General features: G+C 56.4%; 1 protein-coding gene across 4 annotated transcripts; it reads left to right on the top strand.

The window, feature by feature from the left end:
• Positions 1–249: 249 nt before the first annotated feature.
• Positions 250–27,666, top strand: FAM222A (family with sequence similarity 222 member A). 4 transcript variants are annotated; one of them, XM_079322557.1, is made up of 3 exons: positions 250–455; positions 16,308–16,426; positions 26,053–27,666. In XM_079322557.1, the coding sequence occupies exons 2-3, from the start codon at positions 16,345–16,347 to the stop codon at positions 27,258–27,260; spliced, it is 1,290 nt and encodes a 429-aa protein (XP_079178683.1). In that variant the 5' UTR covers positions 250–455; positions 16,308–16,344; the 3' UTR covers positions 27,261–27,666. The 4 variants fall into 4 exon arrangements, with proteins under 4 accessions (XP_079178683.1, XP_079178680.1, XP_079178682.1 ...); XM_079322554.1 differs by having other exon boundaries at positions 251–733; XM_079322556.1 differs by lacking the exon at positions 250–455 and adding an exon at positions 6,464–7,467.

Below are 27,666 nucleotides of genomic sequence, written 5' to 3'. Positions count from 1 at the left end.
CGGGGGGGGGAGCGGGGGGGGCACGCACGTCCCGCGCGAACGCTCCTCCCACTTCATCTCCCCCACGCAGGACGCGGCGCGCCGGTGCCATGGCAACGCGCCGGGGGCGGGGCCGAGCCGCGTGCGGCCGCCGGGCCCCGCGCGGGGCGCTCAGAGCCGCCGCAGCCGCGCGCCGGGCGGGAGCCGCCAGCCGGGGCCGCCCCGCCAGCGCCCCCCGCCCCGCCCCGCCCCGCCGCGACCCCCGCCCGCCGCCGCCGCCGCCGCCGCCGCCATGGAGCGCTGAGCCGCCGCCGCTGCCCCCCGCGACACCCCCACCACCACCACCACCACCACCCCCCCCGCCCCGCCCCGCCGGGCACCGACCGCCGCCGCACAAAGGAACCGGGGCAGCCGCGGTGTGATGCCCCCCGGGGTGGCCGCGCCGCCCCAGCTTAGCCGCGCCGGGTGGATTTGGGGTTAATTTATTTTTTAAATTTTTTAAATTTTTTTCTCCCCGGATATTTTTGCTGTTCCTCCTTCATCCTCCCCCCCGCGACCCCCAACCTTCCCGGCGTTGCCCCTCGCCGTCCCCCCCGGGGCCGAGCGGCGGGACCCGCACGCTGGCCGCGCACGGGGCGGGGCGGGCCGCCGGCGGGGCGCGGGGCCGGGCGGGCGCCGCCGCTGCTGCTGCGCGGCCCGGGGGGGGCGGCCCCGCAACGCAGCGCCCGCAGCCGGCCCGGATCCAGCTCTGACGGTAACGGGGGTCCGGGCACCGGGGAGGTCGGGGGGGGATACCGGGGGTGGGCGCGGGGAGCGGGGGGCTCCGCCGGCTCCCGGAGGCAGCGGAGGCGGTGCCACCGCAGCGCCGGTGCCCGGTGGTGCCCGCGGAGCCGTCGCCGCCGGGGCCCGGCTTGCTCGTCGCTACCGGAGAGGAACGGGAACAACTTTTGGTGGTTTTTTGGTTTTTTTTTTTTTTTCATCCGATTTTTGATTTTTTTTGTATGGCTTTTTGGGTCGCCTGGCTCATAAGTGGAAATAAAATATCCACGGGTGCCTCCAGGAGGAAAACTGAGACACTTCCAGCGGGAGCTGACCGGGAGCTGCCGCCTTTGCTGCGACCCTTTTCTGCCCCTTTTCGCCTGGGGAAAAAAAAAAAAAAAAAAAAGGTTTTTCCCCTCCATCCCGGGCAGGAAAGCGCCCGATCCCACCGCGACACCGGAGCGGGTGGTGGCAGAGCAGGACCCCGCCATGGACCCCGCGCCTGGTGTGGATCCCGCCGGTCACAAAGGAGAGGGAAGAAGGACCCACCCAGCGATGGTTTATTTAACACCCGTCTCCCTGGCTGCCTCCGCCGGGTCAGGAGGCTCTGCCGGGGAAAATCCCCTCTGGAAAAAGCCCCGCTGCGGAGCCTGCATCCCTGTGGCATCTTCTGGACCATCGGCGCTGGGAATACGATTCACCGGGGACGAGGCATCGTGGTCCCCGAGAGCTCCGGGGCAGCGCGGCTGGGCATCCACCGGGCCGTTCGCCGGCTCCAGCCGGGGACGAGCGGGTTGTGCCTCCTCTCCGGCTCGGTCCCCGACAGAAATGAGGTGTTGCCGGTGCCAGCAGCTCAACCCCAGCATCCCAATCCAGCTCCGGGGAGAGCCGTCACATCGTGGAGATTTAATGGCTGGAGAGAGGCAGGGCCTGGACGCAGCGAGCCGGCGGCAGCACGGCACAGCTCTGGCTGCAGGGCACGGCTACAACCGGGGCTCGGCTCCTGCCCTGCGGGGTTTTTCCGAGGAGAGGCAGTGGCAAAGTTTTCCAGCCGTGCTTGGTGTTTGCCAGGGGGTGAATTCATTGGCGTTGGGCAGTGGTGGTTTGCCCGGCTCTGGTTGTCGGGATCTCCGTAGGGAGGTTTTTGATATGTATTTATGTGTGTGCATGTATATTTATATATATATATATTTTTATATGTGCATCCTCCTGCTCAGGATGCTCTTGTCCAGAGGCTGCAGGCAGCTTGCCCGGGTGGGTGATGAGCTTTCATGGAGGGCAGAGTGGCTCTGGGGCTCTGCAGGCGTGGGGACAGAGCCACATGGTCCCTCTCTCAAGAGGAGCATCCAGTGTCATTCTCGGGATAATTTAGTGAAATTTGGCAGTTTTACACCTTGTCATGCCCCTGTGATGGGGTTTGACTGTCTGGTGTGCCGGGCACGTTGCTGGTCTGTGGCCACACACGTGGACATCGCTCTGGTGGGACCCCGGGCTGGCAAAGCTCTCACACCCGGGCTGTGATGCTGGGAGGTGAGGTTGGAAATACCCCTGGCAGACGGCACCAGGCATCCTGCGGGGGATTTTTCTTAGGAAGGATCCATAAAACTTTAAGGAGCGTGTGCGAGCCGGGTGCGGCCGGGTCGAAGCCTCGAAGCCGCGGTGGAAGGAGAGGGAAGCTCTTGGCTGTGATGCCTCCGCTGACCTTGTGTGTGGAGCAGGGGAAGGGAAAGCCATTCCCTGGCTGTGGGAGCAGGGCTGGTTTTCCCAGCTCCAGGAACAGCTCTCCTGCTGGTTTGAGGGTCGGTACCAGTCGGGCACGTTCTTGATGCTGGAGCTGCACCGGCTGTGAGCCAGGCCCTGTTTCAGCCAAGCGTGTCGTTAAAAATCGGAATATCTCGGTGTGAATATTCACCCTCAGGCTGGAGCAGGGAAGCCTGTGCAAGGAGGACATGAGTGGCTGCTGCCAAGCTGCTGAGGCCACGTCACCTTAGTTTTTTTAGCCCCTCTGGTTGTTTTATTTGAGTCTGAAATTCATCCATTCCTGAGCAGGCTGCGGAGCAGACTTCCCTCCTGGGGCTGGTTTTTAATTCCCCCTGCCCAGGGAAGCTCCTTGGCTCTGGGACCGAGGGTCTCCTGATGCCCACGACCCCACGGGGGTGGTGGCCCCGATCCGGGTGTCCTGTGCCCCCCGCTGTCCCCGAGTTGTCCCTGAGCTGTCCCCGCGCTCCCCGCCGTGCGTGCGGCATTAGTGCCGGGCGTTTGCATCCCTGCCAGGCGGCGGAGTTCTTTTTTTTTTTTTTTTTTTTTTTTTTTTTTTTGCCTGGAGCGGGTTTCCTGCGTGGCCTCAACTTGTGTGGGAAAAAAATCTGCGGTGGAGCCGAGCAGCCCTGCTCCCTCTCCGGTGTGATCCTGCGGCACAGGGTTCGGGAATGTGTTGGGAGCCACCCCTGTGGTTATCGGGGTACCACGGGCAGGGATGCGGGGTCCTGAGCGTGGAGGGTGATGGCAGAAGTCTCCTGGCCCCACAGCTCCATGCGGGGAAGGCAGGATATGTGTCCCTGGGTAAGGTGCTTTGCTGGTGGTGTCTCATCCTGGGATGGAGGGAGGGTTGTGTGTGACCCCCCCAAGGCTGGGGATGCTGCAGCTGGCGGGGTGGGCCGGGGGCTGCACCTGCCGGGACCCCTCTCCCGGCCCCCGCCGGCATCTGTGCCGCCGCATGTCCGTCTGCAGCAGGCGCATGCATGCAAAAAATAAGACATTTCTTCTTTCTCTTCTGCCTGCGCATTCCTCAAAAAGCTAATATTCATGAAAGGTAATTCAATCAAACCACGATGCCTATCAGCTAATGCAGCAAAGCTGGCGCAGGGGTGAGAATGGGAGCCAGGAACACAAAAGCCCTGTTTTATTACCTCCTGCTTGCCTGAGAATTGCTTTTCTCCCTCGAGTGAGCCGGCTAAAGCTGGCTTTATTATGTTAACCTATTTGCGTGTCAAGAGCTATTGTGCCTCTCTTTATCTGTGTTTGTATTTGCTCGATGCAGGGAATAAAAGGACGAGGCGAAAATGGATGGCTGGTCAGTGCTCCGCACTCTGGGGGCACTGATTGGTTGCTAAGTGATTTGCATCCCCGGTAATCGCTTTTATCTCGGAAGGATGTCGTGTATAATTATAAGCCTACTGACATCTTTTGAAATCTGCCTAATGGGTGTTTTTAATTTACATGGGAAGCAGGGGCTATTTGTGTTGCTCTGATTACAGGTTGGGCGAGTGTATGGGTTAAAATACAGATATTTCCATAGATGCGGGGCACGGCAGGGATGAGGCTGGGATTTTTGGCCAGTCCCCACTCGCCTAGGGATGGGTGGAAGAGCACAAGTGTGTGAGTTTGGGATTTAATCCCTCAGCCCAGTGCACAGACTGGCGTGGTGCTGGTCCTGCAGCCATCCCGTGAAATGCAACACGAGGTGGGCTCCTGGCTGCTGCCAGAGCCTTCTGGACCCCCAGGAACCCCCTCTGGGATGAGGCTGTGCCACTGAGTCCCCACTGCTGCCATCTGTGACAGCACGGGGACAGCTTGAGTTTCTTGTTTAACCCCCATACAAAGGCTGCCAGGGGCTTTGCTGGGAATTCCTGTGGAAACGGTGTCTGGGGGGTACCTGTGGAACCATGGAAGCCCCAGCTGGGTTCACACGGGATGGGTTCACACAGCTATGGCGAATAAAGCTCCTGGGCACCTGCACCCAGCAGGATCCCAGCCTGGTGGCTCACTGGGGCTGCCAGGGTGAGCTCTCCATGCTGGGGGCATTGAGTGCCTGTCCTGGGCAGGCAGCAGGGTGTGGATGCTCTGAGGTTGTCCCGTGTGTGCCTGTGTGCAGAGGAGCCACGAGTGGGAATCATCCTGGCAGGAACACCGGGCTAGGGGCACGCTCAGTTTCGTGTTTGTATCTGTGCTGTCAAAAAAGCAGAGCACTGAGGTGCAGGCAGTGCTGAGACAAGGGGTTTTGGGGTCCCCCCAGGGCTCTGTGCACTGGGGCTGGGTCACCTCAAGCACACAGAGGTCCTGAACTGAGGTTGGTTCTTGTGGCAGGCACAGGGTGAGAGTGTGGGACAGGACATGGGGACAGCTCCAGCCAGCTGCCTCCTCCCTCCCTGCTCCTCCAGGAAAGGCCAGGACTGAGCTGCAGGCACGTTCTGGCTCCCTCAGGCCGTGCACAAGGTGACCCCATCAATTTGCAGTGTCTCCGTGGCACACTGTGCCGTGGGCAGCACTGTGCTGAGCAGGATGGGGTGCAGGGAAACGTGGGACATGGGAAAACTTGATATAGAGTGAGTGCTGGACTCCACACCTTGGAGCCTGGGGTGCTGTGCCCCCCTGAACAGGCAGCCCCATCCCAACCCATCCCATCCCATTCCATCCAGCCCGTCCCGCTGGCAAGCGAGCGGCGCGGGCGCCGCTATTTATGGCTGGCTGTAAACAAACTCCCAATGAAAGAAAGTTAATGACCTGAGACTGACAGGAGCCTGCTGGGAGTTTTTATAGCCCCTGGGACTCCTTTTGCTAAAGAGAGAATACATCAGCGTTTTAACCCAAAACGGCGAGAGCCGCGCGCTGCGGGGGTGGGGGACGGCCTCAGCCTGGGGAGGAGTTTTGGAGGGGCTGGTGCTGGGTGAGGAGGGGGCTTTGGTAGGGAAACCTTGACTTTGTGTCTCCCTGCGTGGGACTTGGGGTGCAGAGTCCCCTTTTCAGGAGGCACGTCCCAGCGTGGGGGGCTCTCCAAGGCTTTGCCATCTGCCTCTTGTAGGTCATCTCTCTGCGCTCCAGGCAAGAGCGGGGGCTGGCTTAGCGTGGCTGGTAACCACACACTAATAAAGCCTTAATACCCTGCAGCGGGGAGATTTCACTGTCAGAGATAAATATTCATATTGCTTTCCAATTCAGCCTTGGCTGCACGACAAGGGCGCCGTGGGGGGAGACGGGAAGGCTGCGGTGTGGGGTGCTCCGAGCCCCGCTGGCTGCCCTGCCTGCTCCTGCCTGCCTGGTGTGCTTAATACCGTGCCCTGGCTAATTGTGGGGTGTGAATATCATCCCCAGGGCTCTGAGGGGACAGGATGGCACAGGGTGCCCCTCTCCCCGTGCTCCCCGCCTCCTCCTTCGCCACCGCCTCGCACGCGCAGCCTCCATCTGCACGCGACGCTTGATTTACCGAGAGGAGCTGGCAGTTAAACCTGACAAATTGAAGGCAGTTTTAAGTGGTTCAGGTTAATTAATAGTCAGGGAAGTATCAATTTTTTTAAGGGATGCTCTTGGCTGGCAGGGAGAGCTGGAGTTTGACTTTGCCTTTGGAAAGTAACGCTGTGTGCACGGGTGGGTGCCCATGGCAAGGGGGATGAAGCAGGGCAGGGAGATGGAGAAGAGCAGGAGGATGGAGCAGGGCAGGGAGATGGAGCAGGGCAGGGAGATGGAGAAGGGCAGGGAGATGGAAAAGGGCAGGGAGATGGAGCCGGGCAGGAGGATGGAGCAGGTCTGGATGCTGACCTTGGTGTCACTGCTCTGATTCATGTCTCACAGCCTCACATTGCTGCTGGTATTTCTGACCCCAGGTTGCTGGTGCTGAGGAAGGACAGGGAGGGACAAAGCTATGTGTGTGGCCCAAGCTCCACTGCTCATCTCAGTGTCCTTTGTGACTCTGGTTGTCCTCTCTCCTGGGGTCTGTGCCATGGCTGCAATGCCAGTAACCAGAGAGATTAATCTGTAGCCACCTGTAGTGGCACAGTGTCCCTGCTCCTGTGGGGGACCCGGGGGTGAGGAGCAGCTTTAACAGGTTCAGGAGGGTCCATCCTGGGCTGGGACTGGGAGCTGACATGGGTGAACTGCAGCAGCATCCACTCCCCTCGTTTTCTGCACACGTGTTCACATCTGCCAAGCCTGGGAGTGCTCGGGGGGACAGATTTTAAAAACATCCCAGTGAAAGAAGCTTAAGGTCTCCTGTAAAGAGGAGAGACAGCCAGATTTGAAGGCTCTGAGCTGTGTGTGAGAAAGTCTCCGTGGCACAGGGACCTGAGCAGTGCCTGTGACTGTCACAGTTCTTCAATGCCACAAGATGCCACAGGGATGGGCAGCTCTGGCTCAGGGCTGTGTCCCACAGCAGCACAATCCCTCCATGTGCTCTGTCTTTCCCAGCACAGAGCAGGATGCAGGTGGAAGTGGTGGGTTTCCAGCAGCCCTAATTCTTGGGAATATGAGAGATTAAGGTTAGTGACCATTTTTTAACTCAATAAAGGGGAAGACAAGCTGTAGTCTGCAGTCCAGAGATATAATTAGTTCGCAGCAGTGGTGCTTTCTTGATTTAGCTTCAGAGAGCAGAACAAGACAAGGATGTTATACCCAATTAGCAATAACATACAGCCCGAGCCTAGCTAGGTGAGATAACAAGCCATTTTTATAGCTCTTCTTTACAGACTTTTTTTTTTTTAAAGAGGGGGGGAAAGAAGAAAGGGACCGAGTCTCGATTTCTTTTCATCAGGGAACAATTATAAGTGAGCACAGAAAGCCCAAAGCTGAGTGATCTGTTGGCCAGTGCAGATGATGAAACAAATCAAACAGCTCAGAGCTGGGCTGAGGCCGTCTCTCCATCCAGCTGGGGGAGGCTGAGCAGGTGACAAGGACACTGCCAAGGGCCACCCACACACCCTGGACGTGCCCTAGCTGCTGCAGCAAGGTTTTTGAGAGGTGAGGTGCAGGTGAGGTGCTGCTGGCTGTGTCCCCAGCAATGTGACCCCGAGCCGTGTCCCCTGTCAGCGAGGTGACCCTGGCCGTGTCCCCTGCACAGCCCCGGTCAGATGGCAGCCGCCTGCCGTCTGCCAGCTCCTCCACGCTCCCTTTGTGCTGCAGATCGATGGTCATCGATTTTTCCTCCCCGTGTAAACCTGCCCTGGCCGGGGCTGTGCAGGGTTTTTGTGCACGTCTGGCTCCGTCTGTGCCGTGCTGGTCCCCGAGCCCTCCCGGCTCCCGCTCGCCTCTGCAGCAGTGAAACTCAAGGACATCCGGAAAAACAGCCTTGTAAAGAGTCAGGGAAACTCGGGTTTCATTAATCAGCTCTTAATGACGGGCTCTGCTGCTCGGTGGGGGTTTTGCAGTCTCTCTCCTCGCTCCCCAGGGCAGCAACCCCAGCTCCTGCTGTGGTACCTGCTGGGGATGGATGGGCTGTGCTTTGTGGCACCTGTTTGGTGGCCCAGTGCTTCCCTCAGCCTGGGGACACTCCTGCTGCACAGGGGGCTCAGTGTGGGTGACATTCTCCCTCCTGATGTCGCCTCCACCCTTCAGCCACCCCTCCAACGGGGCAGAGCCTGGGGATGGAGCAGGAGGCTGCCATCCCCCTCCGTGTCCTTCCTGTCACCTCCGTGTCCTTCCTGTCCCCTTGTCAGAGTTTTGCAGCCTGGCAGGCAATGGTGTGGCTGCCTGGGACCACTTGAGCTCATCCCATCACACCCCAGCCCACCCTGGGATCTCCCGGCTTGTCCCCGCCGGGAGCCGCTCTCCGGGCTATTAACACCCCGCGATGATCATCAGCTCTCGTCGTAATCATTAAGACTATTAGAAAGAAATGTTGGCTCGCAGCTCGTGTCAGACTTTCCGTTCTGCTTTGCAAACGCACACAATTAATGCCAATCAGGCGGGGGAGGCAGCCAGCTCCGATCCTGGCTGCTCCCAATCCCGGCTGTCAGCTCTCCCCATCCCGCCTGGTACATTTTCATACAATTGCTATAAACATCTGAGGGAAACTCCGTGTTCTTCGGCAGCGCTGAGTATTGTTCTCTGTTCCTTTTAATTACTCGGCATTCAGCGGCTCATCCGGCCTCGGGTCGGTGGGGAAAGTAGGGATTTGTAAAACAAATAGAGAAATCTGGAGAGATGCCTTATTTTCCTATTAGGTTGTCTATGGCAAAATAAGAAAATCTTGTTTAATGTTTGTCTTTTTCTTCCTCCCCCTCCTAAGCTTCTTTCTCCCCACCAGGGCACAACCTGGTCTCTCTCCCAGGGAACCCCAAAAACAGGGTGAGCTTGGGAGAAGGGGGGGAAGAGCCGGAATTACTTGACCGGATGGTGGTATAATCCTTGTTACAAAAGTACACATCAATTATAAGAATTCCTACAGTAATCTTGGAAATCTATCTTTTCTGCTGAACCAGCTCATTAAAGAGCACCATTCATTTCCATCTCTCCGGGTGAGAAGGGTTTAAATCTCCAGAGCTTTGTGTTACCAAATAGGGTGATGGACTTGCGTTAAATATTAAAAGGAAGTTGATTTTTATTTTTTTCTTCCCCTTTTTTCCCACCAGACCGGCAGTGCAGACAAAGTGGAATGTAAGGAGAGGAGGGTGGGGGGTCCCTGCTGTGAGAAGCTTCCCCCAGCTGTCAATGGGTGATGCTCAATGGGTGCTTTTGAGGACCCTCCTCCCTTCCCTTGGCTTGGGGACCCCTCCAGCGCTGGGGGAGGAGGGAGGGAGCCAGGGAGGTTTCCCCAGGCCACCCTGGCAAGCCCCCGAGCCTGCGCCGGAGCCGGCCGTGGCACAGGCAGGGCTTTTGTGTGCCAGCGGGGCAGTGGGCGGCTGCGGGGTGAGGGACGGGCACAGAGCCCCTTTGTGTGCAGCTGTGAGCCGAGCAGGATGTGGGATAGGGCCCAGTGGGGATGGGGAGCTGGTAGCCAGGGAGGAGGAGAGGGTAGCCAGGGATGGATGGAGAGCAGCGGCCGGCCGGGGTCGAGGGCGGCGCGGGGCGATGTGTGCGCTGCGCTGAGGCTCTGTGCAAACATGTTAATTTGTTTTCTTTCTTGCCTCGCCTTTCAGGGTAATTGGTTGCATTTGAAGCCTTTGTGAAAGCCTTTGATTATAGTAATTTCAGCAGCGCGATCTACCCTGGATTCCTTCCTCAGATTCTTTCACAGCTCCAGCACTTGGGGCTGTAATTACGGAGCGGAGCGCGCCCGGCTGCCGAGTGTGGGGCAGGTGGACGGGGCACCATGGCCGTGGGGGCACTGGGATGTCACTGCAGGGGACAATCAAACCCTTGGGATGAGGCAGGAGCGAGCCAGGATGGGGCAGGAGCTGTGATGAGGAGCTTTGGGCTCTGCACTGCTGAGTTTGTTGGGTCTCAGCTGGAGGTGCTCATGGTGAGGTTGCCCATGCTGGGGTTGGTTCCTGGCTTGTTGGGGTCCAGAGTGCTTTTAATTGCTGCTCTGTGGAGCCACTTGGCTTTTCTGCTGGTTGATCTCAGGTCTGTGTTGAGGCTGGGACTAAAGCCTGAGCATCCCTGACAGACAGCTCCCCCCACCCCCTGTTCCCAATCCATGTGCAGGGGGAAAGCACGGCACGACTGCGTCGCATCGGTGAGGTTCTGCTTTGAGGAGCTGGTGCCACATCCCAGGGGACACGTCTGTACAAGCCTGGCAGGACCTGGCAGATCCTGCCCGCCCGCTGCGCGCTGGCCCTGCCGGGACCTCGGTGCAGGCAGCCAGGCCTGAGCCCTGCCAAAAACACCGGCGGCACCCGAGCGGGGCCCTGACCTTTGCTAGCAGGGCTGCTCCCCCTTCTCTCCTGGCATTTTGTTCCCAGTCCCATGTAATGACCTTCTCGGCAGCGCCGTGCCAGCGTCTGCCACTTCCAATTACCCACGGCTGCTCGGCGCCCGCGCAGCACGTGGGGCTCCTTCCTGCCCGGCACGATGGCAGCAGCACGGGGGATGCTGCACTGTGATCCCCCATCCTCCTGTCTCAGAGAGCCCCAGCACCCCCCAAACAACACCCAAAGCTCTGGGTTCCTGCCCCGGGGTGCTGGAGGCGCTTGGCTTTCCAGAATCATTATTAACCTGTTCGAGAGCTGTTCCCGCTCGCAGCGAAAATAGATCTTTAATCTCTGCCCAAAATAGCTCATTTGATGAGAGGCCTCCTTAAAGCTGACACATAAATTTAACCAGGCTGCCCGAGCCCTGCACGAGGACGTCTGCAAATGCTCAGCAGCACTCGAATTGTTGGGTTTTTTTGGATTCCATCTTTAGGGACATGTCTGATACTGTATTTCTTCCATAGGGTCTTTGGAGCTGCTCAGGAGGTGATTTGCCGTGCCCTGTCCCAGTTCCTTTGGCCCTGCTTGTGAGCAAAAGGTTATTTTGGGGTATTTTTTGATGTTGACTCTCTTGAACAGTCCAAGGGGTTTCTCCTTGGAGCTGCCACAAGAGCAGAAACTTCATCTCTGAGTGGGACGGGAGAGACATGAGATGCTGCTGTAGGATGCCAGCAGTGAGGGTCCTGGTCCAGTGCCACTCTGTCCCTGGCACTGTGCCACAGCTGGTGGGCTCTGTGCCGTCCTGATGTCACAGCAGCCCAAAAAAAGTGGGAACTGGGGATGCTCAGGGTGTTGCAGTTCTGCTCAGGGCTGGGGCTCACCCCAGCACCTTCCCAGCATTTCCACAGAGCATGGGCTGGGAGAAGCTACTTGGCTGCTCTGGGTCTCTCCCCCAGCCCCCCACAATCCCCACATCCCAGCGAGACCCTGAGCAGCAAAATAATCACTTCCAGCATCATTATCCGTCGCAAACCCCAGCTTCCAATTTTAATCAGAGGAGCTGGTGTTGCTTTAAGATCTGCGGGTTTTAAAGATCACAAGAGGGGTTAGAGAAAATTACCCTTGACTCTTACATGCTAATGTAATCTCTAACCAGATCTGCAGCACTGCAGCTAAAATTGCTTTTTAGATTAACATTTAATTATTAACAGGGCCCCCTGAAAGGCCTGGGGCTGGAGCACGCGGAGGGGAGCGGATTAGCCAGGCGGGATGAGGGAAGGTCGGGCAAGGGAAGGTCGTGGGGTGACCGGCGGCACCTTTGGTCACAAACTTTGGGTTTTATTTTGCCTGATGCTCCCTGTGGTTCACAGTGGGGTGAGCTTTCTGTGCTCACCCCTTGCAGGGCAGAGCTGTGGTGTCAGTGCATCTCCTCCGCCCTAAATCTGGATGGGAGATGGGTATGGCTGGCAGCAGCACCAGCCAAAATCCTGCTCACCCTGCAGTGGGGTGGGTATCCACTGTGTGCAGGGGGGAATCCTTCCTCCTCTGGCGCCTCCTCACCCTCACCTTTGGGTGGGAAATCAGTGTCTATGGGATCAGTGGTGGTGACAATGGCAGGGGAGGTGACAGGGAGCCTTGATGTCCCCGAGGCCCCTGCTGGTGTGGTTGGATTCTCCTCCATCCGTGGAGGGGTGAAGGACAGGGCTGTTCCCAGTTGTTCTTTGGGTGGACTCTGCACACCAGGGGCCAGTGAGGGCTTTTGCTTTGTTTCTCTGGTTGCTGCCAGCCTTGGCCTCGCCCTGCACTGTCCGTGTGTCCGTCTGGCACTGTCAGGAGCCTCCTGTGCCTCTCCCAGCCAGGGTGACCCCTCACCTCCTGTCCTTGTGCCAAACCCAGTGCTGGTTTATAGCAGCCAAGGGGAACATAGCCATGGTGTGACTCAAACAGCTTTGCAGCATCCCTGGTCCTGCCCTCCTTTCCTCTCCTAACCCCAAAAGCTCCCTTTTTATGGGATTGCACCCTAATACCATCCGGGGAAGGATCTGGATGTGTTCCACCACAGCCTGGATGGTGACCAAGACCTTGTCCCTCACTGTCCCTGCCCTGCCACAGCTCGGCAGCTACACAGACCCACTTCAGGCTGAGACTTTAGAAGTTCCTTTTTTCTTTTCTCCCCCCTCCCATCACATTTTCTTTTATCTAAATCCTCGCCTGCAAAAGCCTCTATCGACAGCTGCGCTGGCCTTATCTCGCGGGAGGGACCTTCGCAGGGCTCTCGGAGGAGATAAGCCCGACTTATCAGCTGCTGATGTCAGAGGAGGTGCCAAACCCTCCCATCACTGGGGCTTTAGACATAGAGGGTGGTGTTTTTTATTAAAGTCACAAAGACCTTGGGCTTATAAATAGTGCGATGTCGAGATGGATTAGCTGGGTGTGGGGCAGGATGGAGTGTGGGAGAGGGGAAGGATGGAGTTAAGGCTCCCCCATCCCTGGAAGTGTTCAAGGCCAGGTTGAACAGAGCTTGGAGCAACCTGGTCTAGTGGAAGACATCCCTATGCATGGCAGGGAGTGGAACAGAATGGGTTTTAATGTCCTTTCCAAACATTCTGGGATTCTGTGATGCCAGAGCTGTGGGATGTGGGGTTGAGCCTCCTGGGGGATCTTACCCCAGATGTCCCCAAAGGACCCCACTGGTGGTGGGACTCACCCTGTGCCCCAGTGCTGGATGATGGGGGGTCCACGGGCACAGCCCGGGCAGAGGCCGTGCAGGCTCAGGGGCATTCCAGCAAAACTGCTGAGTGTTGCCTTCCCTGCCACGAAACAGCCAGAGCAGCTTGAACTAAATCGGATCCTGCTGATTGGAATTAGTTCAAATGCAGATGGAGCTAACTAAGCCGGCGCTAAGCGTTGGACAGCCCAGCGCCCAATTCCCATCAGCTGATTCAGGAGCTTTTCGGAGCAGCATTAGCGAAATGCCACCGTGGCACAGATGCCCATTGTGCCAACGCCCACCCTCTCACCCACAGGGGCTCAGGGCTCCCTGCAGGGTGCTGGGATGGACAGATGGACACTGTTCTGGAGTTGTGGCACTGGAGCCTTCCTGGTTCTGAGGTGAAGGTGGAGCGAGGCGCAGCGTAGCTGTCGGAAAAATCATCTCGGCTGCGAGACGCCCAGAGACTGGGGCAGCAGCAGGGTCTGGATTAATCTCTGCCTTTATTCAGTTTGGCGTGTGGCTCCCCTGCCTGCTGCAGAGGATGATCCATGCCCAGGATTGGGATGGCTCCAGGATGGAGCTGGATGTGCGTGGCAGGGAGCAGAGAGCAGTGGTGGGGACAACCCGTGCCAGCCTGGGGGTGTCCCCAGGTGTAGGAGACTGTAGGATGGATGGTGGTCAGGGTGGTCGTGACAGACAGACAGATCTCTATAAGCCAGGTCTTGAGACTTGTGGTTTATTGCATAGGGCGTGGGTAAAAAGGGTCCTGCCAGCCACAGCTCAGGGCAGGGCAGAGAGAGAGTGGGGGGTAGTGAGAGTTCTAAGAGGTGAGAGAGTGATAACAGAGAGATTTTCCCGTTCACAATACAATAAATCTTCTTCTATGTTGAATATTCTGATTTCCACTAACCAGTCTAATACAAGATACAGATCCTATAGCATTTACATACAGCCTATAAGAATCATTATATTACCATAATGTGTTATACTTTAAACCCTAAAAACAACTCTGGACCCCTTCTGCCAAGCTAGCAGGGTCTTCTCTGACCTTTGGAGCTGCTCTCCAGCAGAAGGCATTGTTCTATCAAGAGGGGATTACTTTTGGCCACCCATCCTATTGTTTTCTAGTTATTTAGTAACTAAGGTTGATATCTCAAAGATGGTTTTCAATTCAATCTCACTTATGGTTTCCACATTCTCAAAATCTTCTGCTAGGCAATCATATTTATAAGGTTTTCCTGATTCATCCTTCCCAACACCGTGTGCCACAGGGACCACCAGGGGCCTGATCCGCATCTGGCAGTGGCATGAGCTGCCCACGCTGCCCATGTCCACCAGGGACACGGGTCAGTGTCCCCCCCAGGAAGCTGGGAGGGGTGACAGGGAGCAGGTGACAGGCAGCAGGTGACGTCCGCCACTAATCGTCCAGATGGTGACACCCAGCAGGACGCCAGCCCCGAGGTCACCGCGGAGCTCAGGCTCAGGTGCGGCAGGAGCTGGTGCTGTCACCCATCTCCTGCTTGGCTGTGGGTGCTTTGATCCACCCCTGTGGTGGGGACAAGGTCAGGGTGGCAGCTCCCATCATGGAAAATCCAGGGGAGCTGAGGCACCAGGAGCTGGGCTGCGTAATCAACCCCGAATCCCGGCGGGGAGAGGAGAACTCCTGGCAGTCAAGTGCGCTCAGGCTCTGAATAAGAAGCACTTCATTCTCTTTTCAAATTGTATAATTTCTGCCTGATTGTAATGGCATATTTTAAAATTACCAGAAATCGAAGCCAGAAAATGGATACGGCTGCTTTTACTGCGAGCTGCGTTAACAAAGGATATGTAATGCATGAAATAAAAACACCTCCCTGCCCCCCTCCTTTTTTTTTTTAAAGACAGTAATAGGAGAAAATTGGTTTTGAAACTGAATAAAAGTCCCTTTCAGAGGAAATCATTTCTTTCAGGGTACCTTTGCTGAAAGTAAAATAGTGAATAATGAAAGGTGGTTACATGATTGTCTTTCATTTAGAGAGCGCGAGGACAGATGGAATCTGGGAGAAATGCACGATTGGAATAATTGCATGGTAACAAGGCGCTTGTTGTGAAATTAGTATCTTAAGAAAGTAGTGAAAAAGGCTTTTACTCATGAATACTTCATTATTAGGAGAAAACAGCACAATTTGGGTTCTCCAGACACCTGCTCGGTATTAGATGACTTCCTCCCCTCCTCCTCCTCCTCCTCTTCCTCACACCTTTTGCCGACGAGTCTCTCCTTATCCCTGGTTTGCTGGGGGAGTTGGGGTGAGCCTGCTGAGCCCAGCTAAGGCTTGGACACCCTGCCTGGATCCCATCCTGGGGATTATCCCAGAGCCTGGCACCCCCTGCCTGGTGGAGGGCACAGAGCAGGATCAAGCACAGGTCCTGTTGTCTTCGCCTGTGGTGGCTGAAGGTGTTTTGAAAGGTGACATTTAAACCAGCAGAGCTTGGAGAGCCCTGGGCACAGCTTGGAGAGTGTCCATCCATGCTTTGTTTCTTGGTGCTGATGGTCACAGGCTCTGCCAGTGCCTGCCCGAGGCCACCACGTGCCTGAGGCCACTGCACACCTGGGACATGCAGGAAACATCTCAGGTGGCTGCAGGAGGACACAATTCCCTCTCAACAGAGAAGATGGAGTGATGTGCCCAGCGGTGACACCCATCCATGATGTGCAGTTGTGACCCCCAGCTGTCCATAAACATTCAGTGCAGGAGCTAGAACACTGGATGGGCACCACACCTGCTTTTCTGCTGCTCCTGCCCACGTCTGCCTGCCCTCTCCAAGTGGGAATATTGCTCCCTGTGCCAGCCAGAGCAGTGGGAAGGTGTCAGCAGCAACTGGTTATAACTCAGGGCCCTGGTGGTGCCTGGGGAAGGACATACAATGAGCAGCACCGTGGTGACAACGACTCTGGCCTGACCCCTCCAGCTTTTGTGGAGCAGATTTTGATGCCAGCTGGGAGCTGGCCACACATCCCAGGAGCCCCAGTGGGATGTTAACACCGTGTTTCCCCAGTCCAGGGTCACCCCGTGCCACAGGCACCGGCTGGCACACCGGCAGAGCGTTCTGGCACTGCCACATTCCCGGCGGGAAGCGCGAATCACCCGCTGAGACCTTCATCTTTATTTTATATACATCCCTCTTCATTCCAGGCTTTCAGAGCTGGTTGTTTATCTCCAGAGGAGCGAAGGCACTGAGTGCTGGGGGGCTCCTGCGGGGTGCTGGTGGCAGAGGGTGGCGGGTCCCTGGCTCACCGTGTGTCTCCTCTCTCGCAGGGCGCGGGGCGGCGGCGCCCGCAGGGAAGCTCAGACCATGCTGGCCTGCCTGCAGAGGACCCAGAACCCCCCAGCCCAGCACCTCCCCTGCCCCAACAAGGCGCTGGAGCCACGCAAGTGTAAGTGCCCAGGGGGCGGGCGCCCGCTTTGATGCTGTTTCCCTTATTGAAAAAGACATTTATTTAACCGATAATTAAAAAGAGCAGGAGAAGCGGGGAGGAGGTGGGGGGGAGGAAGGAGCCAAGATAAGCAAATTAAATTGGGTTCTGTGGTTGATAAGTTCCCAACTTCAGCCAATGTTGCAGGGCTGCCTGGGAAGCGTGGTGGAGTCAGCCCCCCAAACCTCCCCAGCCCTTCCCCCCCTAATTACTTTCCCCATTTTGTTGCAGCTCGCCTTCCCCAGGAGCTGGCCTTTCAGATAAGCTGTAAACTAGTTACATTAAAATGGGATCCAAAAGGTCACTCCAGCAAAGCACCTGTCTCTCCCAGCCTTTGTCTCTCAATCCAAACCGTGATTAAATGTATATTTAATGAGCCTGCTTTAGGCAGGCGTGTTTGACCTCCCCGGCTGGGAAAGACGCATTAAGATTCTCAAGTGATGAATGTGTGTTTTAAAGAGGGGAGTGGATATTTTTCTGCTGGTCTCAGTTGGATTTTTAAACATTGCTGGCTGAAGACAAATCAGCTGCTAAAGCTCTGCTTGTTAGGCTGTGACAGCCCCCGGGTGTTTGTTTAATGAGCTGGATTTTCCCATAGACGTTTTTTTTCCTCTCTACCTGGGCACCCTAAGCAGCCAGGTGAGCTGGGCATGGGGTTTGAGCAAGCTGGGCAGGGATTTTGGATGCTGCTCAGCCTCCCTGGGGACCCTCTGCTTCAGCATTGCACTGCCAGCCAGTAGAGTTGTTTATCCTTGGAAGTTCTTTTATCTCTGAAAGTTCTTTTATCCTGAAACATCCCTGGAAGTGTTCATGGATAGGGAAGCAGGGTGTCTCATATGGTGCCATGGGTGTGAGAGATGCTCCTGGATACAGCTGCCTCTGTCCTTGGAGGGTCCCAGCCCCAGACTCCTGGTGGTCCTGGAGTTGTGCCAGTGGGATGAGGGCAGAGGTTGACTCCACCCCAGACCCTGGCAAGTGTGGGGTACTCAGGAAACAGAGTTTTTGACTGCTCTCACCCCATCCCTCGGGCAGGACGGTGCTCACCTGAGATCTCCAAGAAACTTGTGTCCCCCAGCATGGGTGGCAGCAGCCAAACTCCCTCCCAGACCCCCACACCATGCTCACCACCAGCTGCCACCAGCCAGGTCACCTTAATCAAAGTTTAGCTGCCCGTACATTTCTGCTCATTACGGGCAAATCCTGCACGTCTCGCTCCTCTCTGCCTCCTGCCAGCACAAATTCAATTGCAGGTGACATCCAGGGCCACGCATCTGGCTTGGAATGCAATTTCCCCTCCCTTATTTATGGCACCTGTGGGAAGCACAGTGGAGGAGCTGAGCTCCCACTGAACACCAGCACGGGGAATCGGCACGGAGAGCGCGCTCTTCAAACCAGGCGCAATTTAGAAGTGCCTCTGATTACTTAATTTGCTCCTGAGTATCTCAGTAATTATCTTTATGGGTCTTATTTCTGTCCTCTGGCATTGTTTCTGTCGATATTAAATGAGTCTGGCTCTGGGCACGTTGGCCGTCTGGCCCGGCACCACTGTGAAATCCTATTACCCTGCCCGCGCCGCTGATTAATTTTGGTATTAATTTCACGTAAAAGGTGAGCTGACTCATTTTCCTGCCTGTGCAGGGAGCTGCTGGTGCCTTCACCTCCTGGTTCTGCCCCCTGGCCTTTCCTGCTGTTTGCTGTCCCCCCCTCATCTCTGTGCCCCCCACATCCCAGCAGGCTGGAGCATCCCACAAAATCCATCCTGATAAAGCTGGAGGTGACTTTGCTGCTGTTGCCAGTGGTTTTCCCGAGGCTGTTCCATAGGAAGCAGCCTGGCATGCCTGGAGGAGGATGCAGGAAGGTGCCAGAGCCCTGCCTGTGCCTCCTGCCTCCAGCAGAGGAGCAGGAGCCTGTAGAGAAGCAGCATCCTCAGGAAAATATCACATCCAATTAACTCCAGCAGCCTGGTCCCTTTTGATTTTATCCTGCGTGCATTACAGGAATCCTGAGCTTTATTTAAATTATAAATCAAATAATGCCCCTCTCAGCTTGGCCAAACTCTTTGCTGCTCCCACTCTCAGCAGTCACGGAGCAGTGGATGATATTTAATGAAATGTTACTTTCCATGTGCCCTCCTCCAGCCAGCCTGGGGCTGGGAGTGTGGCAGGGAGCAGGATGTGTGTCCCCCTAAAAGGGCTGGGAGCCATGGGGAGTTCACAGAGCTGAACCTCATGAGCCTACCAGAAGGAGGGAGAGGGATTATTTAAAATACTGTGGAATGGCAGGATGAGTGGGGATGGGCTCATGCTGCCAGAAGGCAGGGATAGGTGGGATTTTGGGGAAAAATTCTTCTCTGTGAGGGAGGTGAGGCCCTGGCACCCATCTCTGGAAGTGCCCAAGGCCAGGTTGGACAGGGCTTGGACACCCTGGGCTGATGGAAGAGGGTGGAACTGGATGAGCTTTAAGGTCTCTGTAACCCAAACCAGCCTGGGGATTTTTTCACCATCCACATCCAGGGGTCTCATGGGAGCTGTCACCTTGGCCCTGCTGGGACAGTGTGACAAATGGCTCTTTGGGGTGGCACAAACCCTCCCAGGGCCCATCTGGGTATTAAAACACTAACGAGGGGATGGCCCTAATGAGAGGTGATGGCCAGGGCTCCCTGCCAGGGACTCAGCTCCAGGGTCACCCACAGCTCCCCCTGCACCTGTGGGGACCCTCATCAGTGATAAACCCATTAATTGCACACAGGATGAGGCCCCATTTAATGGCTTCTCGTTACCCAATTCTGCTTGTTCCAAGGGCATTTTCATTAGAGTGGCTGCAGCGAGGCTTTGCTTTTGTACACACCCATAAAATATCATTTTAATTTCATGAGGGGTTACACATGAGTGAAGTAAGATTAATTCTTTCATTTTCAGTTTCTGGAAGGGATCGGTTAATGATGGTTCTGTGTATTTATGTACGTGCCATAAAAAGGAGTTCAATTAACTGCTGGGCCCAAAATGTGCTGTTGACTTGCACTTTCCCTGCCAGGAATTGCTGCAAAAACACTTTTCCATCAGTCACATGTGGGGATGGAGGGTGAGGTGGGGCTGCTCAGAGCCCATCTCCCTCCAGGTCAGAGCCCTGGATTTGGGATGGGCTTGGCTGGTAATGGTGCAGCACATGGGAAGATTTGGTTTGTGTCCAAACTTCCCAGGATTGTGATGATCCAATGGCCACAGGGCAGGTTCCTGGGCACTGGCAGACCCTGCTTTGGGGGTGGCCACCCTGCTCCCCTCAGCAGGTACAGGGTCTTAAATTAATTCAAGTACTAATTGGCTGTGGGTGAGTGAGCAGAGGGGCTGGGGATGAGCTGCAGGGCCAGCAGAGGTGGTGGGGTCCCCTCCTGGTCCCGGGGTCACTGTGGTGAAATGGCATCAGGGTGGCACCAGGGCTTCTGAAAGGTGGCACTGGGATGGCATTGGGGTGGTGGCTGTGCTTGGGCAGTGTTGGGTGACATCTAGGTGACATTATGGCAGCAACATGGTTGTGCTGAGGTGACACTTGAGTATCTTGAGGGTGGCAGCATTAGGGTGGCAATGGGGTAGCATCAGGATGGCTTTGGGGTGACACTGTGGCAGTACCAGGATGGTTGGGGTGTCACTGGGGCAGTATCAGGATGGTTGGGGTGTCACTGGGGCAGTTCCAGGATGGTTTGGGGTGTCACTGGGGCAGTATCAGGATGGTTTGGGGTGTCACTGGGCAGTTCCAGGATGGTTTGGGGTGGCACTGTGGCAGTACCAGGATGGTTTGGGGTGGCACTGTGGCAGTATCAGGATGGTTTGGGGTGTCACTGGGCAGTACCAGGATGGTTTGGGGTGGCACTGTGGCAGTACCAGGATGGTTTGGGGTGTCACTGGGGCAGTATCAGGATGGTTTGGGGTGTCACTGGGCAGTATCAGGATGGCTTTGGGGTGTCACTGGGCAGTACCAGGATGGTTGGGGTGTCACTGGGGCAGTATCAGGATGGTTTGGGGTGGCACTGGGCAGTATCAGAATGGTATTGGGGTGGCATCAGGGCAGCATTAGGGTGGCAAGGGGGTGGCACCATGGCAGTATCAGGATGGTTTGGGGTGTCACTGGGCAGTATCAGGATGGTTGGGGTGTCACTGGGGCAGTATCAGGATGGCATTGGGGTGTCACTGGGCAGTACCAGGATGGTTTGGGGGTGTCACTGGGGCAGTACCAGGATGGTTTGGGGTGTCACTGGGGCAGTACCAGGATGGTTTGGGGTGTCACTGGGCAGTACCAGGATGGTTTGGGGTGTCACTGGGGCAGTACCAGGATGGTTTGGGGTGTCACTGGGCAGTACCAGGATGGTTTGGGGTGTCACTGGGGCAGTACCAGGATGGTTTGGGGTGTCACTGGGGCAGTATCAGGATGGTTTGGGGGTGTCACTGGGGCAGTACCAGGATGGTTTGGGGTGGCACCAGGCCATCCTCTCCCATCATCACGGTGCCTGTGGTGGCCCAGTGGCCAGCGTGGCGCAGAGCACGGCGCCGGTGCCGCGCTAATACCTCGTGGAGGAGACAAATGGGAAGTGACACGTGTGTGTGTAGACGGGTATTCGTGGTGACGCTTTGACTGCAGATAATAAAGTGCTCGCCCCGAGGTGATCCAATTCAGCGGCGCCTCGGCAGAGCCAAGGGGGGGAAGAGAGGGGAGGAAGAAAGGCCCATCTGAAATGACATGTCAGCCTAAAAAAGGGAACGTGTTAACGGATGAATATCTGGGGACGGCGAGCCCGGCGCTTCCCTTTGTGCTTTGTCATGAATTTTGTTGTCTTTGCGGATTCCGGCGCTGCCGCGCGGGGTTTGCCACCCACGGTTATTCAGATGGATTTCTCCCGCTGTTATTGCTGTGCTTGGGTTAATTTAAGCCCCCGGAGCTGGGGTGTGTTTGTCTGGCACTGGGGGTGCTCCAACTTGGAGTTGATGGGGGCTGTGCAGTGATTTTGGGTGCTGTCCCAAGGAAGGGGGGATAGGGACCCCCCCCCCCATGGCAGCGTGGTGGTCTCTGTGTCACCCATCCTGGGGACACTGTCACCATAGAAACTAGAGCTGGCACAGGGTGGGAGAGATGGAGGATGTGGCAGCCACCCAACCTGCCTGGAAAGGGGGCACAGTGCCCACCACCCCCTGCTGACAGCACCCAAAAACCACAAGTGACTCGTGGCTGCTCTCCCCACCCCGCTCTGGGCAGGGCAGCATCACCCCCCAGCTCCATCTGGAATCTGCCCTTGGATCACCAGCTCCACGTGCCAGCTGTGCCAGGCTCTGCCCTCCAGGGCAGCCAGATCCTGCCAGGCAGCTTTGCTGCTTGGGGCACAGACCCAAAACTTGAAGGACTGTCTTGTTTCGTTAAATGTAGCAGCTTTTGTTTGTTTTCTTCCAAGTGTTTTCCAAATATTGAGGTTTCTTCCAAGTGTTTTGCAAATATTTAGGGTTTAGCTCTTACAAAATCTGTTCCCAGTGTGGCAGGCAGAGAAAAAGGGGATTTTTTGATGCTTTTTGAAGCTCTGAAGGCACTGGGATTGCCTTGCTGCAAAGGGAACAGGGATGCTGGTCCCAAAGCTGAGGACAAGCTCTCTGCTCTCACAGAATTTAATTCATTTGGAGGCTGCAGCACTATTATTTTTTAATAAGAGCCATTGGCATGGCTGCTCAAGGTCCCCAGTGTGCTCCTCCCTCCCCCCAGCATCGCTCCCCTTCCCACCCCTCCTGCCCCTGTGCCAATTAAAACTCCTGCCTAATTGCTGCCCTTCTGCCCTGCTGGCTCAGAGAGACCAGGCAGGACCAAACCAGGAGCTCAGGGCTGGAAATGCCAATGCTATTCTGGAAGATGGGCAGGGCAGGGCAGGGATGGAAGGTGAGGATGAGCAGGGAGGGTGAGGATGGGCAGGATGCTCAGGGCTCCAGGAAAATGCCCCTTCCCAGTGTGAATGTGGCAATGGCACCACATGAAGACAGAGCTGGGGCAGAGCTCTCCTTGAGCTGTTTTTGTGCCCTCTATTGCAGCTTTTTTTCCCATCTGAAAAAGGGGTAAAAAGCATTTTCCTTTGGGACCACAGGAAGGCAAAGCTCTGGGAAGCTTCCAGCCACACGTCGCCTTCGGCAGCTTTATAAAGATTCCCTGCCGAGATTGCTTCTTTCATTTATTGCAAAACATTGTAGCACCTTCCATGTGTAAAAATAAGGATTGTCCCATCTTATCTGGGAAGGAATGGAGGGGAGGGGGGGAGCAGCACGTGTCTGTGCTGTTAACCACTGAGGTGCTGTGTTCTGCCACATTCCCACTCAGCTTCTCCCTGAGCAGTCCTTGGAAATTAAGGCACAAATTGCTGCTGCCCTGTGCTCATCCTCCTCCAGGGGAGAGGGAACCCAGCCAGGAATGTTGTTCCTGCTCAGCACTGAGCATCTTTCCTGCTCCTGAGCATCATTCCTCTCCTTCCTGGTCCTGGCCATCTTTCTTGGTGCCATTTTGATCCCACACCTGATTTAACCAAGCAGACCCTGGTTAGCTTCTCTTCCCTCCTTTCTTCCCATCTTAATTTTTTTTCCTAGACTTTGTGGGCTGTGGCTGCAGCTGGGCATGGTGTGGGGGTCCCTGGGGACATCAGGGATTGGAGGAATGCAGGGAGTACTGTGGATATAGGGGATTTGGGAGATGCAGGGAATGCTGGATATGTGGGATAGTGAGGGGGATGTGGGTGATGCTGGCAGCGGGTGGGCACATCTGAGGAGGCTTTTGGGAGGGGCTTTTCCCACCTCTCCCACCCTTCCTGCAGCCATCCCTTGTCCCTGTCAGACATTTTGCCTCATCCTGCTGCTCCAGGCACAGCAGGGCTGGAGCTCCCTGCTCCATAAACCGAGATTTATTCCGGACCGTGGCCCCAGCGGGGTCTGGGATTTACATCTGTGTCTGGGACTGGGCTTGGTGGCCAATTTGCTAAAGTAAAAAGTTGTTTAGCTGGAGGCATAATCTCATAAGCCCGTGCTGCCATTAGCCAGGGTCTCCTCTCTGCCTGGCTTTCCAATAATGCTCCAAGCAGAAGCTCAGAGTAATATAAAAAGCCATCGGATTATTACTGCAGGCGATGCATTTTCCATTTACAGTAATAAAACACTGAAGAAACAAAACAATTTAAAATTCCAATAAAATTCAAACCAAATCTTTGGCTGCTGAGCAGATTCAATTATTTAGCTGTTATTGAGTGCAGGCTGGAAAAATAGAGCAGGTCAGGGAGGGGAGGGGGAGATGGGGGGTGCTGGACGCATCCCATGGGAATGCCAGTGATGGAAGGAGGTGGAAGGCAGGGAAATAACTGGGAGAAGGGGCTGCTGGCAGTGGCTGTGTTCAGGGATGGCAGGAAGTGTGGTGCTGATGACTGTGCTGGGGGATCCACCATGCATCCCCTGCTCCAAGTCCAGGAGGAGATGGACACAGAGGACAAACAGCAAGTGGCCATGTCAGGGCTGGCTGCACCCACCAGTGGCTCAGTTTGCATCTTGCAGCAATTAGAGGCTGCTGGAAAAGCAGTAATTACTGCAGAGAGCAGCAGGGCAGCCACTCTGTAATTTTCCTGGTGGGGGTGCAGTGCATCACCCCGAGATGTGACAACACACCCAACTGGTGGCCTGTCACATCCAGCCCAGCTGGAGCAAGGAGGTGACAAAGGCTGCTCTGGGCTGGGATGTCCTCTGCCACCCCTGAAGTGTCACCTGTAGTCTCAGTGGGTGGGGACAGGGTTTTGGTCAATCAGTGCTCATACTGTTTCCTTCCTCTCCCTCCTGCAACAGCCCCTTGGTTTTTTTAGTATTTTTCCTCAGAAAGGAGCATTTCCACGGGATGGGCTCATTAGGGATTCTGCAAGTGTCACCAGCTAATTAGTGTCATGTTAATTGAGTATTCACGGTGCTGCCACCTCCAAGGGCAGTGGTGTGGCATGAAGGGGAATGCAGATGTGTGTGCTGTGCCATTCCATGCCATGCCTCTGGTCCATTCTCAGCCCCCTGTACCCTCTGACCTGGGGGGTCCCCATGCCCAGCAGAGCCCACAGTGCCCCCTCAGTGTGTCCTCACTGCCCTGCAGGAGCTTCCCAGAGGATGGAGGGTCAGTGCCTGGGATGTCCTGGTGCCACACATCCTCACGTGTCCTGCCTGTGGGAGCTGCTGGTGCTGCTCCTCCCATGTTCCAGCAGCTCCATTAAATCCTCCTCAAAGGCACTGGTTTTAATTGGCTTAATACACTCGTTAATAACAATGTCTATTTAAGACACCTGTAAAAAGCCCATAATATCAGCTTAATGGGAGCAATGGCTGGCACAGGCACTGTGTCCTGCCTGGGCAATTACTGCAGTGGTGGAGAGCAGAGTGGCCATGGATGGAGAGCATGGAGAGCAGCCACAGCCTCACTGCTGTGTCCCCTCTCTGCTGCTGGAAGTGTGCAGTCACAGATTCCAGTGCATCCCTCCAGCTGAATCCTGGTTTTAACCAATGCCTGATTCATCCAGGCATGTCACAGCCATGGAAATGTCACTCAGAGCAGGATTGGGACAGGCAATTCCTCCACAGGGAATGTGGAATGTACCCAGACATGTGGCTCTTCCATGGTGAATTTGCCACCCAGGATGTGGTGGCATCAGGGTTTGCTGATCCTGGTGGTTTCAGGAGCAGAGTGCTCAGGTACTGGGGGGGCTGCACCACCTGGGCCTCCCCAAACCCCCAATTTTACCATCTCTCCCTTGCAAAACCTTCCTCTGGGCAGGCAGCAGGTCTGGCATTCCCAGTGTGCCATAGAGATCCCTTGGCAGGGCTGGGAATTTTGGGAGCCAGCTGGGAACCGACCACCATTCCCATGTACGTGCACATGCCTGAGTGTGTGTGAATGTGTGTGGAGATTTTAAACACCTAATTTATTCCATCTATTAGATAGATTTTGTAGATTTAATCATTTTCACAGTTGGTGGCTCATTGGATACTCAAGATAAACTCCAAATGAAAGTATAATGGGAACGACAAATGAGTTTTCACACCAGAATGGCAGAAACTTGCTCAGGAAAGAGTTTGAAAGGAACAAAACTATATACATATATAAATTTTTTTCTGCAGTGGCTTTTGCTGACTCCAGTAGGTTACCACAGTTAATTTCACCAGTTTTGTTCATCTGTAAAATTGCATAAAAGTGACATTTTTGTGCTCATTATAGGAACTGCTGATTTATGGCTGGTAAATGCAACGCTTTTCCATTTTTGGTGAGGTTCTCGTAGCAGCGCAAAGCACCCATGAAATTGCTTGTATAATGTAGTTTAAATCCAATCTCAGAGAAAGATTCCCCCGTTGGGTAAAGTGACATTTCCATTCTCCACACCGAGTTTATTTTAGGCCACTTTACGAGTGACTCCCGTCAGCGGGAGGGGACGGCTCGGTGCCGTGACCTGGTTTCTGCCGGGAGCGGGTGGGATCCAGCCAGGGGAGGGTGATGCTGGGGTGCTGGGTCCCCTCATGCTGCTGCCACTGGATTCACTCCAGGTTTTGCTCCCACAGGCGAGGCGGCCCCCATGCATTCCCCGCGTTACCCCAGCCCCGCCGAGCTGGACGCCTACGCACAGAAGGTGGCCAACAGCCCGCTGACCATCAAGATCTTCCCCACCAACATCAGGGTCCCCCAGCACAAGCACCTTAACCGGACGGTGAACGGCTACGACACCACGGGGCAGAGGTACAGCCCCTACCCCCTGCACGCCGGCGGCTACCAGGGGCTGCTGGCCATCGTCAAAGCCTCCGGCAAAAGCGTGGTGAAGAACTCGGAGGGGAAGCGGACTAAGCTCTCGCCCGCCCAGGTGGGCGTCGCTCCCTACCCCGCCTCAAGCACTTTAGCTCAAGGTCCCTCCTGCGCCGGGCAGCTGAGCTACCAGAAGCAGCTGGAGGGTCCGGTGCCCCCCAACGTGACGGTGGCAGCCTCGGTGCTGCCGCTGGCGGGCAGGAGCCTGGCCCTGCCGCCCTCCAACCTGCCCTCCATCCAGAGCATCATCTACCAGATCAATCAGCAGTGCCAGGCGCAGGGTGCCCAGCCCGGCTGCCCGGCCGTGGTGGCCGCTCACGCCAGCCCGGCCAAGCACGGCGCCTTCGGCCCCGGCTACGGCGGCACCGCGCTGCCCGAGTGCCGCAAGGGCGCCGAGCTGGCGCTGGGCTCCAACCCTGCCGCTGCCTCCCTGGGACCCAAGGCCGGCGTTTACCCCGAGGGCATGGACTACCTGGTGTGGCAGCAGAAGCAGCAGCAGCAGCAGCAGCACCTGCGAATGTACAGCGGGGGCAGCGGCGGCGGGGGCGCCCTGAGCAAATCCCCCGAGGCGTGCGCGGGCGGCTCGCGGCCCTACGGGCTGGGCGGCGCCGCCGACAAGGTGAGCTCGTCCCCCTTGAACTGCATGCACGGCAACTTCGCCGTGGGCCAGTACTTCGCCCCTCCCTGGAACAGCATCCTGGTGACCCCCAACAGCGACTGTTACAACCCCGCGGAGCTGGGGGCCGGGCCTCGCGAGCTGGGCGTGCCCCCGGCCGAGGGGCTGCCCAGCAAGACCCTCTGCAATACCTCCATCCTCAGCAGCAGCCTCCAGTCCCTGGAGTATCTCATCAACGACATCCACCCGCCCTGCATCAAGGAGCAGATGCTGGGCAAGGGCTACGAGACCGTGTCTGTGCCAAGGCTCTTGGACCACCAGCACGCCCACATCCGCCTGCCCGTCTACAGATAAGGGACCGGTGCTGCTCTTCCCAAACCAACCCAGGGCCAGGACTTTGGCACGAGCTGCGGGCACCGGACCGGGGGGACGGGGAGGGGACGAGGGGTCGGCTGCCCGAAGGGCTCCCGGGACACTGGAGCTGCACTGGGGTCCCCAGACTGGACACTCCCGCTGGAAGCCGAGGCCGAAGGACTGCTTGTCTATATAGCTCAGAAATCATTTTTATCTCCAAGAATGTGAACAGGGAATTGCTACGAGTTGCTGCTATCCAGGGAGGGGAGGCTCTGCTGCGCTGGCAGAGCCCGGTGTCGTGGCCGGCTGGGAGGCTCCAGGGTGGGTCCCTGCCCAGTGTGTGGCTGGTGCTGACCTGGCAGCTGTCCAGGAGGCTCCACGGTGGCCAGTCCTGGCACAGGAGGCT

The sequence above is a fragment of the Erithacus rubecula genome, assembly GCF_903797595.1.
Source record: "Erithacus rubecula genome assembly, chromosome: 19".
Taxonomy (NCBI): Eukaryota; Metazoa; Chordata; class Aves; order Passeriformes; family Muscicapidae; genus Erithacus; species Erithacus rubecula.
This window is presented reverse-complemented; position numbering and strand designations above follow the sequence as displayed.

Coding starts and splice junctions, on each gene's coding strand:
- FAM222A (XM_079322557.1), top strand. CDS start 16,345: ATGCTGGCCTGCCTGCAGAGGACCCAGAACCCCCCAGCCCAGCACCTC. Junction 16,427..26,052: donor GGCGCTGGAGCCACGCAAGT/GTAAGTGCCCAG, acceptor TTGCTCCCACAG/GCGAGGCGGCCCCCATGCAT.